This window comes from Salmo trutta, chromosome 10 (assembly GCF_901001165.1).
Source record: "Salmo trutta chromosome 10, fSalTru1.1, whole genome shotgun sequence".
Classification (NCBI taxonomy): Eukaryota; Metazoa; Chordata; class Actinopteri; order Salmoniformes; family Salmonidae; genus Salmo; species Salmo trutta.
Genome location: NC_042966.1, coordinates 20400408 through 20416910, shown reverse-complemented (window position 1 = coordinate 20416910; position 16503 = coordinate 20400408). Strand labels below are relative to the sequence as shown.

Sequence of the window (16503 nt, the reverse complement as noted above, 5' to 3'; positions counted from 1 at the left end):
CATAGATTTCCATTAGAAGTGCCCATCAAGGTAATTTGCCACAGATAAAATGATGTCAAATTGCTTTGATTGGACTGATCGTGTCAACATTATACTTTCAAAATATTAGCTAGCAAGCAAGACAAGCAGTCATCCTCAGGAATCAAGTCGACAATCTACTGGCAAATCCTTGGACATAAATATTACGCAACAATTTGGAAATTGCAAATTCAACAATGAGTGGTTTGGAAAGAATCATTGGCTAACTGCAAGCGTTGCAAAGCAAGTCAGTGGAGTGGGTGTGTGGTCCAAGTCTGGGTTTAAGGATCTCTTTTCCAAGCTTAAAAGGATAAACATTCACATGCCATGGGCCAGAAAAGTTTGACAGCCATGCTGTCAATCCAGCATGACTTCTGCTGCGTTCAAAACAACTAGAAACTCTGAACTGGGAAACCTCAGACTTTAGTGAGTTCAAGACAACTGGGAACTCTGGAAAAAAAACTAGCTCTGACTGTTATAATACTGTTATAACATGTTTTGAACGGTCATCCAACTCGGAATTCCAAGTCGGAAACTCTGGCCTCTTTCTAGAGCTCCAACCGGAGATCACTGACGTCATGAGGCAACCTTGTTTTTTTCTGAGTTCCCAGTTAATCCATAGAATGCCAGACTTTGATGAAAAAGTTTGATGACAAATTTGCCCACAAGAAGGACCGCCGCGCCACCTTCCTGTTCAAGTGAGCACAGCACAAGAAGTATTGTATGCTGCTACATGCTACATAAATGATGTAATATGCCAGGGAGATATGTATAGTGTAGCTAAGAAAGTAACACTAACTGTATGTTGTGAGGTAAGCTGTTAGTAGCCCATGTCCCTCACCCTAATAATTTAGTCCCTTTCCCCCCTCATAACTTAGCATACTGTTCTGACTTGGTGGTGCACATGTAGCCTATAGCCTGTTTTAGAGAAATGCCATCATCGAATATTGTAAGAGCTTTGATTGTCTGCTTATATTCCCCCTTTATTTATCCTACGGTTCTGACTTGGTTTACAGGGAGAATACTGTAAGAACGGCCCATGTTCTGAATTCTGTCGCTGTACATTTCAAAAGTGCCGAACAAATAGTTATATTGACTAGCTCGCTCATTAATTTCTTAATCGAAATTACGGATTGCCTCTTATCCGCTCGCCGTTCCCTTATGCCATATTTTGTACATCTCAATTGTCAGTAGAAACCACATTTGTTTAAACAAGTCAGCCATATCAGCTATGTTTTTTTTAAAAAGGCAGTAAATGAGGCTGAGTGAACTGTTTCGCTGCCAGACAAGGCTCCGCTGATAGCCAGGTGTAGCGGTGGTAACGATCCACTCCATGGCGCTGAAAAGAAAGCTCTGCTGTTGGGACAGCTTCATGTAGGTCCTAACAGTTTGTGGGCACCGTTTGTCACCGTTATAGTGCAATTAATGTATTGTTTAGTGTTGTGTTGTATAGTGGCTTTGCTGGCATGCATCCTCAAAATATGTTGGGAGTTTGCCTCACCAAGATTTACATGCTGAAATTGCCACTGCTGCAATGTTCCGCGAAGCAGAAGTATGAATGCCCTGACTTCTGCAGAGGCCGTATCCCCATCAATGCTGCACAGCCAATGCAGAGGACAAAAGGTAATATTAATATATAGCTCAATGAGCGCTACCAGGGCGTTGGCTAGACAGGATACAGTTTATGTCAAAGTGACATCACACTCTCGCTCTGAACTCAGGGGTTTTCTCGCTTGGGCAAAAATCCATAATCTATTATCTCCCCTGGTTCTGACTAGGAGGAATACAGCTACGATCGAAAGTGACATTTTCGTAGTAGGTTAGGAGAACTTACTCAGCAGGTTAGGATAATTAATGTGACAGGTTATGAGACTTAGGTTAATGTTAGGAAAAGGGTTAGGGTTAGCTAAAATGCTCTCCTAACCTGCTACGAAAGTCACTTCCCGTCATAGCTGTACTCCTCAGCTGTATTCCCTCAATCGTATGACTAAACTGAAAAAAATAAGAAACAAAGCTAAATTATATAATGAATGATGGTAAAAAGCTTTGGAAAATAAAATTTTGGGCAAAAAGGCAAACTCGGCTCCATCATTCATTGAATCAGATGGCTCATTCATCACAAAACCCACTGATATTGCAAACTACTTTAATTATTTTATCATTGGCAAGATTAGCAAACATGCTAACAACAAATTCTGAACCTACACATCCATATATAACTGACCAAATTATGAAAGAAGCATTGTAAAAAAATTAGCGTTGTCTATCAACGATGACAAGACACCTGGGTCTGACAACTTGGATGGAAAATTACTAAGGATGATAGCAGACGATATTGCCACATCTTCAATATAAGCCTACAGGAAAGTGTGTCCTCAGGTCTGGAGGGAAGCAAAAGTCATTCCGCTACCCAAGAATAGCAAAGCACCCTTTACTGGCTCAAACTGCCGACCAATCAGCCTGTTGGGATGGCGCACCACAAATCAGTGAATTCCAAAAGGGATGTAAAGAAACGCGTACAGGGTTGCGTTCTCAGCAGCAGCATCAACTGTCAGAAAAGGTATCTAAAATTGAAACGGGGTGGAATAGCATGGAATCGTCTGGTAAAGAAGAGGTCAATTATGAGAAACTAGGAGCCCAACCAAGGGGCCAAACACAACCAGAACCGCTTGAGCTGCAGATTGAACCACCAGATACAGTCATAAAAGACCAGCCGACTGAAGGAGCAGTTGGGGGACCATAACCACACCCAATCATGGTAGCCCTTTTCCAACAACTTCTCACCTGCCTGGAGAGGAGGGACAAAGACCTCAAGCAGGAGTTCCAGGGCCTACGACAATCTATCCTCACAGCTCCTCACCAAGCGGAACTCGTCAGTGAGAGCACAAGATTGGGTCTGCCAACACCAGGACGACAGAGGATCGACGCAGCAGGGACTTCAACTCCACAGCAGTGTCCCCAAGCAGTGAGGAGGCCAACCCCAGCCCCAGCACCAGGAGATCAGTCCAGCAGCGCTAACGTCCACCCCCCAGCATTCCTGAGGAAGGAGCCGAAGATGCCTGCATATCAGCAGGGGGAGGACATTGAAAACTACCTGCTGAGGTTTGAGCGAATGGCCAAGACGTGGCGGTGGCCAGAGGTAGAGAGGGCCTGCAGGCTTGTCCCATTGCTCACGGGCAAGGCCTTAGAGGCTTACACAGCAATGGATGAGGGGTTGTCCAACATCTACAAGGACCTGAAGGAAACGCTGCTGGTGAAGTTCGACATCTCCCTGGAGACCTACCGTCAATGCTTCATAGCTGCATCGACACCATCGGGTGAGTCGCCGAAGGAGACGTACCACAGCCTCAGGGGCCTCTACCGACAATGGGTTTGACCGGAGGAGAAGACACTGGACGAGATTGGTGAGGTTGTCATCCTCGAGCAACTTCTACAAGTTCTCCCACTTGACACTCAAACCTTTGTCCGAGAGCACAAGCCCAAGGATTGGCTTATGGCGGACAAGCTGGCACTGCAGTACCTTAATGCATGTGAAGGGGCCCACCATGAGCTGCAGCACCCGCTCCAAGGAGTTTCAGAGACACAAGGGACATCAGAGATGGTGGAGGTAACTCTGGGGGGTATGTGTCTGGGAGGAGGGAGGTAAGGGATCATGCAGTTTGCTCTGATGGGAGGGGCCTAACCTGTTTTTACTGTCAGCAGCAAGGGCACAAAGCTTCAATGTGTCTACTTTGTAAATCCAAACTCTCGGGTTACTGTTATGTGCCCAGAGAGGGGGATGGTGTTCAGGATAGGCAGAGTGGGGAAGGGTCGGTCTTGGTACCTGTAAAAGTGAATGGTAAAAGTCTTACTGCAATGATTGACACCGCAGTTCCCTGTCTTTGATCAGAAAATGCCATGTGTCTGGTAATGGCATTGATTACGGTCACCAGACACTGATCCAGTGTGTCCACGGTGACCAATCGCAGCAGCCCACAGCTGAGCTCACAGGGCCAGAAGTACCTCCTCAAAGTTGGGGTAATGGAGAAGCTACCCTTTGAGATGATTTTGGGGAGGGATGTGCCTGTATGGAAATATGGGGGGTCAGTTATATGAGCAGTCAGTTTGCCAGTCTGATGTTCATGTGTCATGCTCAGTTGTCACTTGTGTCCAGGCCAAAGCTGGTTTACAACCTCTGCTTGACTTGTGTGATAGTCTGTGCGAGGGGGGAACCAAAGGGCCCAGAAAGTAACGCCGCCAGCGGCGTCTTGAGAAGTATGTGGGGACTCCTGTGCCTGTCAGTGATGTGTCTGGGTTAGAGGTGCAATGGAATGTTCCACAAAATTTTGCTACACTTCAGAAGTCTGATGCAACCTTAAAACGTTTGTTAGTCAAGGCCTTAGCTGGGGACAGCCAATCTTCATGTGGGGGGGATTTACACAGTAAGCAACCACATACTCTACCATGGATCAGAAGCAGATAGCAGGAGGTTAGTGGTGCCGTCTAGTTGCACATACAGTTCCATGGGCAGGCCATCTAGGGCAACAAAGACCTACTTCAGGCTCCCGTTTCTTTTGACCTTCCATGTATATTGATGTGCAGACATACTGCAAAACATGCCCCACATGCCAGAAAACCAGTGCTGTCCGTAGGTCTGACCGGGCTCCTCTCTGTTCACTGCCAGTGATCTCCACCCCATTCAAGAGAATTGCAATGGACACTGTTGGACCCTTGGAGAAGAGTAGCGTAGGTTACAAGTACATACTGATGATCTGTGACTATGCCACCCGGTTTCCGGAAGCCTTTCCACTCCGTTCCATAACCACTCCAAAAATAATCAGTGCTCTTGTTCAGCTCTTCTCTCATGTAGGATTCCCAGATGAAATCCTGACAGACCAGCGGACAAACTTCACCTCGCGACTGATGGTTCAACTCCACCCACAGCTGGGCATTAAAGGTTTGAGGAACACTCCCTAATATCCCCAAATGGATGGGATCGTAGAGAGATTCAATCAAACGCTCAACAACATACTGAGGAAGTTTGTGGCTGACACGGGCAAAGACTGGGGTAAGTGGTTACCCTTTCTGCTTTTTGCTTACAGGGAGGTGCCTCAGACGTTGACAGGTTTCTCGCCATTCTAACTCTTTTATGGGTGGCCAGTGCAGGGACCACTGGACCCGCTGAAGAAGTGCTGGAAGGGTTCCCCGGCAGCTACTTCGGGACAGGGGATTGTCCAGTATGTCCTCCAGATGTTTGACAGGCAGGAGAGGTACAGAGAGGAAGCCAGGGTGAACCTTCAGCAAGCCCAGAAGGCCCAGAAGAGAGGGTATGACCAGCACGCTCTCCACAGAGTGTTCGAGCCATGACAGAAAGTCATTCTCCTCCTTCCTTCATCTACCAGCAAGCTCCTCATGCAGTGGCAAGGGCCATACCTAATCGGAAGGAAGATGGGCCCATTGACATACAAGGTGCTGTACCCGGAGGTGAAGAAAACCTACCATGTGAAGCTCCTCAAGGCCTGGGAAGAGAGGAAAGGAACTCTCCAAGGGGACGTCCTTCCTGGTCCGCAGAGTAGAAGAAGAGGATGATTCGGAGGGGGTAACAGAGGCATGCAAGGGACGAGCAGAGGTCATACTGGCTCACCTGGAAAAAGGCAAACAAGATGAGCTGAAGCAGCTGTTTGGCGAGTATCCAGAGGCCAGGAAGAACCAAGGTCCTGGAGCATGTCATCCGTTTGAAGCCTGACCAGAACCCTGTGCGCCAGCATCCTTACCGCAACACTTAACAAAGAGCTGCAGTCAGTTTCAGAATGGGTGGCAAGAAATAAGTTAGCCCTAAATATTAAAAAAAACATTGTATTTGGGACCAATCATTCACAAAACCATAAACCTCAACTGAATCTTGTAATGTATAATTGTCACGACTTCCGTCGAAGTTGGTGCCTCTCCTTGTTCGGGCGGCGGTCGTCGTCACCGGCTTTCTAGTTGCCACCGATCCACGTTTCTTTTTCCATTTGTTATGTCTTGATTGTTCACACCTGGTTCCCATTATATTATGATTATTTCCCTATTTAACCCTCTGGTTCTCATTATGTCTTGTGCGTGATTGTTTCTTGTTTTGTGTTAGTCAGTTGTGTTAGTGTTATTATCCCTGTGTGGATTTTTGGTATATTCTTGTTTCAGAGTAAATTACATTATTTTTACTCAGTTCTGTGTCCTGCGCCTGACTCCATCCTCACCTCCACACAACTGACTTGTGACAGAATCACGCACCAATTTTTATGGAGTCAGCAGGTGCACCCAGTCCACCGCACTCGATGATGCTTCGACATCTTGGCACAGCCATGGATCGTGTGCTGCTCACTATGGAGCGATGGGAAAAAGGGTTTTTTCCCACCACTCCATCAACCTCACTCCAACCCACACTACAGCCCACACCGCTGTCCACCCCTCTGTCACCTGGACCCAGTGGGATTCGGCTCTCGCTCCCGAGGGCTTATGATGGGACGGCTGCCGGGTGCCAGGGGTTCCTGCTGCAGATGTAGCTCTACCTGGCAACCGTTCACCTGGCTCCGCCCTCATCTCCTGTCTGTTTGGGAAGGCGCTTGAGTGGGCCAACGCGAAATGGGGGAGTATTGACGCCACGTTGGTCCGCTATGAAGATTTCACCCGCCGCTTCCGGGCGGTCTTCAATCATCCACCTGAAGGGAGAACAGCGGGGGAACGCTTGTTCCATCTCAGACAGGGGATGAGAAGCGCACAGGAATTCGCACTGGACTCCAGGACCCTGGTTGCCAGCGTGGGATGGAATGAGAGGGCCCTGATCGACCACTACCGATGTAGTCTATGCGAGGACGTCCATCAGGAGCTGGCCTGCAGGGACACCACCCTTACCCTCGACCAGCTGGTGGATTTATCCATCCGGCTGGACAACCTGTTGGCCACCCGCGGACGTTCGGATCAGGGTCTGTCCATTCCATTCCCCAGCACCTCCGATTCTACAGCTATGGAGCTCGGAGGTGCTGCTCTAAGGGGGACCGGAGGGGGGACTGTTTTTATTTTATTTCACCTTTATTTAACCAGGTAGGCAAGTTAAGAACAAGTTCTCATTTACAATTGTGACCTGGCCAAGATAAAGCAAAGCAGTTCGACACATACAACAACACAGAGTTACACATGGAGTAAAACAAACATACGGTCAATAATACAGTAGAAAAATATGTTTATATACAATGTGAGCAAATGAGGTGAGATAAGGGAGGTAAAGGCAAAAAAGGCCATGGTGGCAAAGTAAATACAATATAGCAAGTAAAACACTGGAATGGTAGATTTGCAGTGGAAGAAAGTGCAAAGTAGAAATAGAAATAATGGGGTGCAAAAGAGCAAAATAAATAAATAAATACAGTAGGGGTACAGTACAGTACTGTTACCTGCACTACCTGTGGCCGCAGAGGACACACGGCTGGTCGGTGCTGGAGAGGTCCCCCAGGAAGTCGAGGCAACAGGCAGGGCACTGGTGGATCATCCCAGGGGAGTTTGCACCCAACTCACCCAGAGCTTCCTGTTGCGCACATGTGTATATATCTATAGCATTTCCTGAGTTTCCCCTGCATTCCCAGCATAAGGCGGTAGTAGATTCAGGCGCAGCTGGGAACTTTATTGATCGTTCGTTTGCTCGTAGATTAGGGATTCCTATTGTTCCTGTTGATGTGCCCTTCCCTGTACATTCCTTAGATAGTCGTCCTTTAGGGTCGGGTCTGATTAGGGAGGTCACAGCTCCACTATGTATGAGAACGCAGGAGGGTCTTGAGGAGAGAATTAGTCTCTTCCTGATAGATTCTCCTGCGTTTCCTGTGGTGTTGGGGTTTCCCTGGTTGGCCCATCATGACCCCACTATTTCGTGGCAACAGAGGGCTCTCAAGGGATGGTCACGTCAGTGTTCAGGGAGGTGTAAAGGTGTTTCCATAGGTGCAACTACGGTGGAGAGTCCAAACCAGGTCTCCACCATGCACATCCCCTCTGAATATGCCGATTCTGTAAAAAGGTGACTCAACTACCACCCCATCGACGGGGGGATTGTGCGATAAATCTCCTGGTAGACGCAGCACTTCCCAGGAGTCACGTGTATCTTCTGTCACAGGAGGAGACGGCGGTTATGGAAACATATGTCACCGAATCTATGGGACAGGGATACATTCGGCCTTCCACTTCACCTGCCTCCTCGAGTTTCTTTTTTGTGAAGAAGAAGGATGGAGGTTTACGCCCTTGCATTGACTGTAGAGGTTTAAATCAGATCACAGTGAAGTATAGTTACCCTCTGCCTCTCATAGCCAGTGTGACTGAGTCATTGCATGGGTTGCGCTTTTTCACCAAATTGGATCTCAGGAGTGCTTACAACCTGGTGCGTATCCGGGAGGGGGATGAATGGAAGACGGCATTTAGTACCACCTCTGGGCACTATGAGTACCTCGTCATGCCGTACGGGTTGATGAATGCTCCATCCGTCTTCCAATCCTTTGTTGATGAGATTTTCAGGGACCTGCATGGCAGGGTGTAGTGGTGTATATAGATGACATTCTAATCTACTCCGCTACACGCGCCGAGCATGTGTCTCTGGTGCGCAAGGTGCTTGGTCGACTGTTGGACCATGACCTATACGTTAAGGCTAAGAAATGTCTGTTCTTCCAACAGTCCGTCTCCTTCCTAGGGTATCACCTGTCCGAGTCGGGTGGAGATGGAGAATGACCGCATTTTAGCCGTGCGTAATTGGCCGACTCCAACCACGGTTAAGGAGGTGCAGTGGTTATTAGGGTTTGCCAACTACTACCGGAGCTTTATCCGGGGCTTTGGTCAGGTGGCGGCTCCCTGCTGAAGGGGGGACCGGTGCGACTGCAGTGGTCAGCTGGGGCGGACAAGGCTTTTGATCACCTGAAGGCTCTGTTTACCTTGGCTCCTGTGTTGGCTCATCCTGATCCCTCCTTGGCGTTCATAGTAGAGGTGGACGCGTCCGAGGCTGGGATAGGTGCTGTGCTGTCTCAGTGCTCGGGTACGCCACCTAAACTCCGCCCCTGTGTGTTCTTTTCAAAGAAGCTCAGCCCGGTGGAGCGAAACTATGATGTGGGGGACCGGGAGTTGTTGGCTGTTGTCGGGGCTCTGAAGGTGTGGAGGCATTGGCTTGAGGGGGCTAAACACCCTTTTCTCATTTGGACTGACCACCGCAATCTGGAGTACATCCGGGCGGCTAGGAGAATGAATCCCCGCCAGGCAAGGTGGGCCATGTTTTTCACTTGTTTTGTGTTCACTCTATCCTACAGACCAGGTTCCCACAACGCTAAGGCAGACGCACTGTCTCGAATGTATGACACAGAGGAGCGGTCCAAGGATCCCACTCCCATAATTCCGGCTTCTTGCCTGGTGGCACCAGTGGTATGGGAGGTTGACGCGGACATCGAGCGGGCGTTACGTACGGAGCCTACTCCCACCCAGTGTCCAGTTGGACGTAAGTACGTTCCGTCTGATGTTCGTGATCGATTGATCTGTTGGGCTCATACGTCACCTTCCTCTGCTCATCCTGGTATCGGTCGGACAGTGCGCTGTCTTAGTGGGAAGTACTGGTGGCCCACTTTAGCTAAGGACGTGAGGGTGTATGTTTTCTCCTGCTCGGTGTGCGCCCAGTGCAAGGCACCTAGACACCTGCTGAGAGGGAAATTACAACCCCTACCCGTTCCACAACGGCTGTGGTCACATCTATCAGTGGATTTCTTGATGGATCTTCCTCCTTCACAAGAAAATACCACAATTCTGGTTGTTGTGGATCGGTTTTCTAAGTCCTGCCGTCTCATTCCTTTGCCCGGTCTCCCACGGCCCTACCGACTGCGTAGGCCTTGTTTACACACGTCTTCCGGCACTACGGGGTGTCTGAGGATATAGTGTCTGACCGGGGTCCCCAGTTCACATCAAGGGTCTGGAGGGCGTTCATGGAGCGTCTGGGGGTCTCGGTCAGCCTGACCTCAGGGTTTCACCCCGAAAGTAATGGGCAGGTGGAAAGAGTTAACCAGGATGTGGGTAGGTTTCTGCGGTCTTATTGCCAGGACAGGCCGGGGGAGTGGTCGGCTTTCATCCCCTGGGCAGAGATGGCCCAAAATTCCCTCCGCCACTCCTCCACTAGCCTGACCCCGTTTCAGTGTGTACTAGGTTATCAGCCAGTTCTGGCACCGTGGAATCAGAGCTAGATCGAGGCACCTGCGGTGGAGAAATGGTTTCGGCGCTCGGAGGAAACCTGGGACGCTGCCCATGTTCGCCTGCAACGGGCCATCAGGCGACAGAAGGCGAGCGCCGACCGCCACAGTAGTGAGGCCCCGGTATATGCACCGGGTGACCGGGTCTGGCTCTCGACCCGAAACCTGCCCCTTCGCCAGCCCTGCCAGAAGCTGGGTCCGCGGTTTGTGGGGCCATTTAAAGTCCTGAGGAGACTGAACGAGGTATGTTATAGGTTACAGCTTCCCCCGATTATCGTATTAACCCCTCGTTCCATATGTCTCTCCTCAGGCCGGTGGTGGCTGGTCCGCTCCAGCAATCTGAGATGCGGGAGGTTCCTCCACCCCCTCTGGACATCGAGGGGGCCCCGGCGTGTACTGTGCGAGCCATCATGGACTCAAGGTGTCGGGCGAGGGGCCTTCAGTATCTCGTGGAGTAGGACGGGTACGGTCCGGAGGAGAGATGCTGGGTGCCGGTGGAGGACATACTGGACCCTTCCTTGTTGCAGGAATTTCACCGTCTCCACCCAGATCGCCCTGCACCTCGCCCTGCGCCTCGCCTACTTCTAGCTGCCACCGATCCACATTTCTTTTTCCATTTGTTATGTCTTGATTGTTCACACCTGGTTCCCATTATGTTATGATTATTTCCCTATTTAACCCTCTGGTTCTCATTATGTCTTGTGCGTGATTGTTTCTTGTTTTGTGTTAGTCGGTTGTGTTCGTGTTATTACCCCTGCGTGGATTTTTGGTATATTCTTGTTTCAGAGTAAATTACGTTATTTTTACTCAGTTCTGTGTCCTGCGCCTGACTCCATCCTCACCTCCACACAACTGACTTGTGACAATAATGTGGAAATTGAGCAAGTTGAGGAGACTAAACTGCTTGGAGTAACACTGTCTCACAGCCTGATCTGTTTCACCTGTCTTGTGCTTGTCTCCATCCCCCTCCAGGTGTCGCTCATTTTCCCCATTATCCCCTGTGCATTTATACCTGTGTTTTCTGTGGCCCCATCATCGGATGGGGCCACAGTGTCTTCTGATCCCTCCTGTCTCAGCCTCCAGTATTTATGCTGCAGTAGTTTATGTGTCGGGGGGCTACGGTCAGTCTGTTACATCTGGAGTATTCTCTTGTCTTATCCGGTGTCCTGTGTGAATTTAAATATGCTCTCTCTAATTCTCTCTTTCTTTCTTTCTTTCTTTCTCTCTTTCTTTCTTTCTTCTCTCGGAGGACCTGAGCCCTAGGACCATGCCTCAGGACTACCTGGCATGATGACTCCTTGCTGTCCCCAGTCCACCTGGCCATGCTGCTGCTCCAGTTTCAACTGTTCTGCCTGTGGCTACGGAACCCTGACCTGTTCACCGGACGTGCTTGTTGCACCCTCGACAACTACTATGATTATTATTATTTGACCATGCTGGTCATTTATGAACATTTTAACATCTTGACCATGTTCTGTTATAATATCCACCCGGCACAGCCAGAAGAGGACTGGCCACCACTCATAACCTGGTTCCTCTCTAGGTTTCTTCCTAGGTTTTTGGCCTTTCTAGGGAATTTTTCCTAGGGAGTTTTTCCTAGCTACCGTGCTTCTTTCACATGCATTGCTTGCTGTTTGAGGGTTTAGGCTGGGTTTCTGTACAGCACTTTGAGATTTCAGCTGATGTACGAAGGGCTATATAAATAAATTTGATTTGATTTGCATGCTCAGCCCCCTCCTGTACTCCCTGTTCACTCATGACTCTACAGACAGGCACGACTCCAACACCATCATTAAGTTTTCTGAACAGTGGTAGGCCTGATCACTGACAACGACGAGACAGCCTATAGGGAGGAGGTCAGAGACCTGGCCGTGTGGTGCAAGGACAACAACCTCTCCCTCAACGTGATCAAGACAAAGGAGATGATTGGGGACTACAGGAAAAGGAGGACTGAGTACGCCCCATTCTCATCAATGGGGCAATAGTGGAGCAGGTTGAGAGCCTCAAGTTCCGTGGCGTCCACATCACCAACAAACTAACATGGTCCAAGCACACCAAGACAGTCATGAAGAGGGCATGACAACCTATTCCCCCTCAGGAGACTGAAAAGGCAATACAGAGGGTAGTGCGTACGGCCCAGTACATCACTGGGGCCAAGCTTCCTGCCATCCAGGACCTCTATACCAGGCGATATCAGAGGAAGGCCCTAAAAATTGTCAAATACTCCAGCCACCCTAGTCATAGACTGTTCTCTCTGCTACCGCATGGCAAGCGGTACCGGAGTGGCAAGTCCAGGTCAAAGAGGCTCCTAAATAGCTTCTACCCCAGACTCTTGAACAGATAATCAAATGGCTACCCAGACTCTACCTACATGTACATATTACATTAATTACCTCGACACTGGTTCCCCCGCACATTGACAATGACTCTGTACCGGTACCTCCTGTATATAGCGCCACAATTGTTATTTACTGCTGCTCTTTAATGATTTTTTATTCTAATCTCTTACTTTTTTTTATTTTTAGGTATTTTCTTAAAACTGCATTGTTGGTTAAGGGCTTGTAAGTAAGCATTTCACTGTAAGGTCTACACCTGTTTTATTTGGCGCATGTGACAAATAAAATTCGATTTGATTTATGTAACATGCATGTCAATCTCTTCTGGCTCAAAGTAGAGGAGAGATTTCGAGGTGAGCAAGACTATTTTGAGATTAAGTTACATCAGGATGCAACTGGGCCGCAAGCAAAGTCGGGAGAAGAGGAGTATTGGGACAGGGACAAAGAAAGGTGGATTTCTGAGGAAGAATGGAAGGGAAAAGAGGTCGAAGAGAATGAGGAAAGCAGAGGTTGGATTTGAATTTGAGGAAGATAGTGCTAAAAATGGAAATGGACTGTTGAAGAAAATTGGTGTCAAGTGCAAACAGAGTGAGCCGTGCACCAGACCGAGTTCTGGAGGTGAAATGGAAGTGAATGAAGGCGAGTTAAGTGAAGGTGTGGTGAAGAGCTCAGAACCTGAGCCTGGCATCAATGGCCATGATATAGAAGGATCTGGTCCAGTAGCAGTGACATTTTTGGACAAAGCTTATCCTTGCCTTTTGGCAGATCCATTTGTGGTTTCAGGGTGAGTGGGAAAGGACTTGGGTGCAGTTGAATCAGTGAAGGTAACCTGTTGTGATACTGTATGTATTTTGTGTTTCTTCTGACCAGAGGGAGCAGGTGCTCTGTGTTACGCAACTTGGGTTAATGTCTATTTCTTGCTTTGCTCTTAGGAACAGTGCGCCATTAAAATGAGTGATTTCTGGGGTAGTGTTAAGTGTGGAGGTGGAGCAATTGAAGTTGAAGATTACTGGTGTTTGTGATGCCTGCCGTTTGGTGCGACGCAGACCCGGCGTTGAGCGTGGTGAAACAGAGGAGTCACTAACAGTCCTTTTGAGTCAGTCTTTACCAGACAGTCATGTTAGGATATATCATCCTTTTTAGAGCTTTTGTGCCGAATCCACTGTGCTGTTTCAGGTGCAACGTTTATGGCCATGCGGCAGCAGTTTGTAGGAGGGAGATTCCAAGATGTGGGAAGTGTGCTGAAGATGCATGGGATAGAGGATTGTGTAGTTTCAGTGGATAAAGTTGTGTGTGTCAACTCTAGGGGTGTCCATGTTGATGGGGATTGTGTGCCAGCACACAGGGATAGGCCAACGAGTGATATATGCTTCAGTAAGGTTGGCTTCTTAGCATTCATAGCAATGGTTATCAACTGGTAGCAAGGCTACCCACTGTGGAGCCAGGCTCAGCCAATCAGAATGAGTTTTTCCCCACAAAAGGGTTTTATTACAGACAGAAATATACGCAGTCTGCGGTTGTGAGGCCAGTTGGACGTACTGCCAAATTCTCTAAAACGACGTTGGTGGCAGCTTATCGTAGAGAAATTAACATTCAATGATCTGGCAACAGCTCTGGTGGACATTCCTGCAGTCAGCATGCCAATTGCACACTCCCTCAAAACTTGAGACATCTTTATTTATTGATTTTATTTAACCTTTATTTTACTAGGCAAGTCAGTTAAGAACAAATTCTTATTTACAATGATGGCCTTCTAAAAGGTAAAAGGCCTCCTGCGGGGATGGGGGATGGGATTAAAAAGACAAATAAATGAAATAAAAATATAGGACAAAACATACAACAGTACATAATGAGAGACCTAAGACAACAACATAGCATGGTAGCAACACAGCATGGTAGCAACACAAAACAGGGTACAAACATTATTGGGCACGGACATCTGTGGCATTGTGTTGCACATTTTTAGAGTGGCCTTATATTGTCCCAAGCGCAAGGTGTACCTGTGTAATGATCATGCTGTTGAAATCAGCTTCTTGATTTGCCACACCTGTCAGGTGGATGGATTATTTTGGCAAAGGAGAAATGCTCACTAGCAGGGATGTAAACACATTTGTGCATATAATTTGAGAGAAAATAAGCTTTTTGTGCATATGGAAAATGTCTGGGATATTCTATTTCAGCTCATGAAACCAACACTTTACATGTTACGTTTGTATTTTTGTTCAGGATAAGGAATTATTCTGAACATTTCGAAGTCCCAATTTTTGCAGGCAAGTTTCAAACTCTCGCGGGAATTTGACATCACGTCGACATAAATTATATCCCTTCTAGCAATGACCCGCTTCCAGGAAGGAAGAGGAAAATATTTGGCGCTTCACATTCAAGAACTTTCATAAACCTTACGTCACCCCAGTTCTTAAGTATAGACGTGACTGCAGCTTGGATCGCACGATGAGGGGACACATTTCAGTAAAAAATGGTAAAATGCAGTACAATTTGTAATCATTCTGATCCTAGCTAGTTAGTACAGACAAGCTAGCTATTGTAGCTAACGTTATCAGTTAAGTTAACTTCCTTTTGTATTTGCTAAGTTTAGGGAACAGTGCGGGTCAAACAGCTTTTTTTTATTAGCTTATTCTCTTACCAAATAAATACAGGTAGCTAGTCATATATTGGCAATATTATACTATTGGCTGAACTAGACTGTTCCGACCTGATTTAGGCAGCAAATACATCTGAACCTCAGAGTTAGGCCGCGAACCTTTGCCCGGCGTTGCGGACGCATGCCAGATCTTACAACGCCCATAATGGTATTTTACGTGTCAGCTAACCATTATGTTACAGCAATCTGTTGCCTGACTGCGCAGTTGATGATGTAGCATGCAACCATTGGTTGACGCATGTAATGCCTGAGCAGGGAAACGTACCTTTAATTGTATTTATTTAACTTTAAACCTGCGTTCATAACCAAGTGAAGTGGGAAGGAGGTATTTAACACAAACAGGGAAAAATCCACCTTAACGCCCCTCCAGCTGGTAATTACTACTAATTATCTTTCCTGAGCTCTGACTTCTCCCACATGGTGACCTTTGACTTCACCTATTAAGGAAATTACCTGAACAGCATTTTCTGCAGTTAAATGCAACAACAAAACATTATTTCTAAAAATCTATGTATTAAATGGATTTTGAACACTATAATTTGTTTACAGGTGTGATAGCTGTACTTTTAGTTTATGGTTGACGCAGCTTGTTGGCCATTAGCCAGTCAGTGAGTTCCAAGCACTTGCATTTATTTAACTAGTTAAGTCAGTAAAGGACAAATTCTTATTTTCAATGACTGCCTACCCTGGCCAAACCCTCACCTGGACGACACTGGGCCAATTGTGCGCCGCCCTATGGGACTCCCAATCACTGCCTGTTGTGATACAGCCTGGAATTGAACCAGGGTCTGTAGTGAAGCCTCTCGCACTGAGATGCAGTGCCTTAGACCGCTGTGCCACTCGGGAGCCCTGCAACCGACTGGTATTTAGGACTTCCCACTTGGTTATGAACAGCAGTATTAATCTTTTTTTAAAATTTTTATTTCCCATTAGAAATGCATGTAATAGGCCTCTTAGGTTTGCAGAACAATTTTCTGGAAATGTTTGGGCTTTAACGGTAAACTTTGGGCTTTAACGGTAGATAAAATGTGTGTTAAGAACCTGAAATTCTATTAAAATCACATAAAAATGGATCCAAAGCATTTACATGTGATGGAAAACATGAATGGTATTTAAATCTGAAATTAAGTCACATTTGGTCTGATAGCCAAATTGATCAACTTGACCAATCCCAATTTTTGTATTCAAGAATGTTTTTCAAATGAGAAACTAATGTGTATTTTGCAATCAAAAACATTTTTTGAAAGGATAAACTATTTTGTGAATGTTC

At 47.3% G+C, this 16503-nt stretch overlaps 1 protein-coding gene across 1 annotated transcript in view; it reads left to right on the top strand.

The window, feature by feature from the left end:
• The first annotated feature begins 14899 nt into the window (after positions 1-14899).
• Positions 14900-16503, top strand: part of LOC115201302 (zinc finger protein 14) — a 33054-nt gene continuing 31450 nt past the window's right edge. The window contains exon 1 of the mRNA XM_029764818.1: positions 14900-15050. Within this exon, the coding sequence (XP_029620678.1) occupies positions 15023-15050 (28 nt within the window). The 5' untranslated portion in view covers positions 14900-15022. The remainder of the gene's footprint in view (positions 15051-16503) is intronic.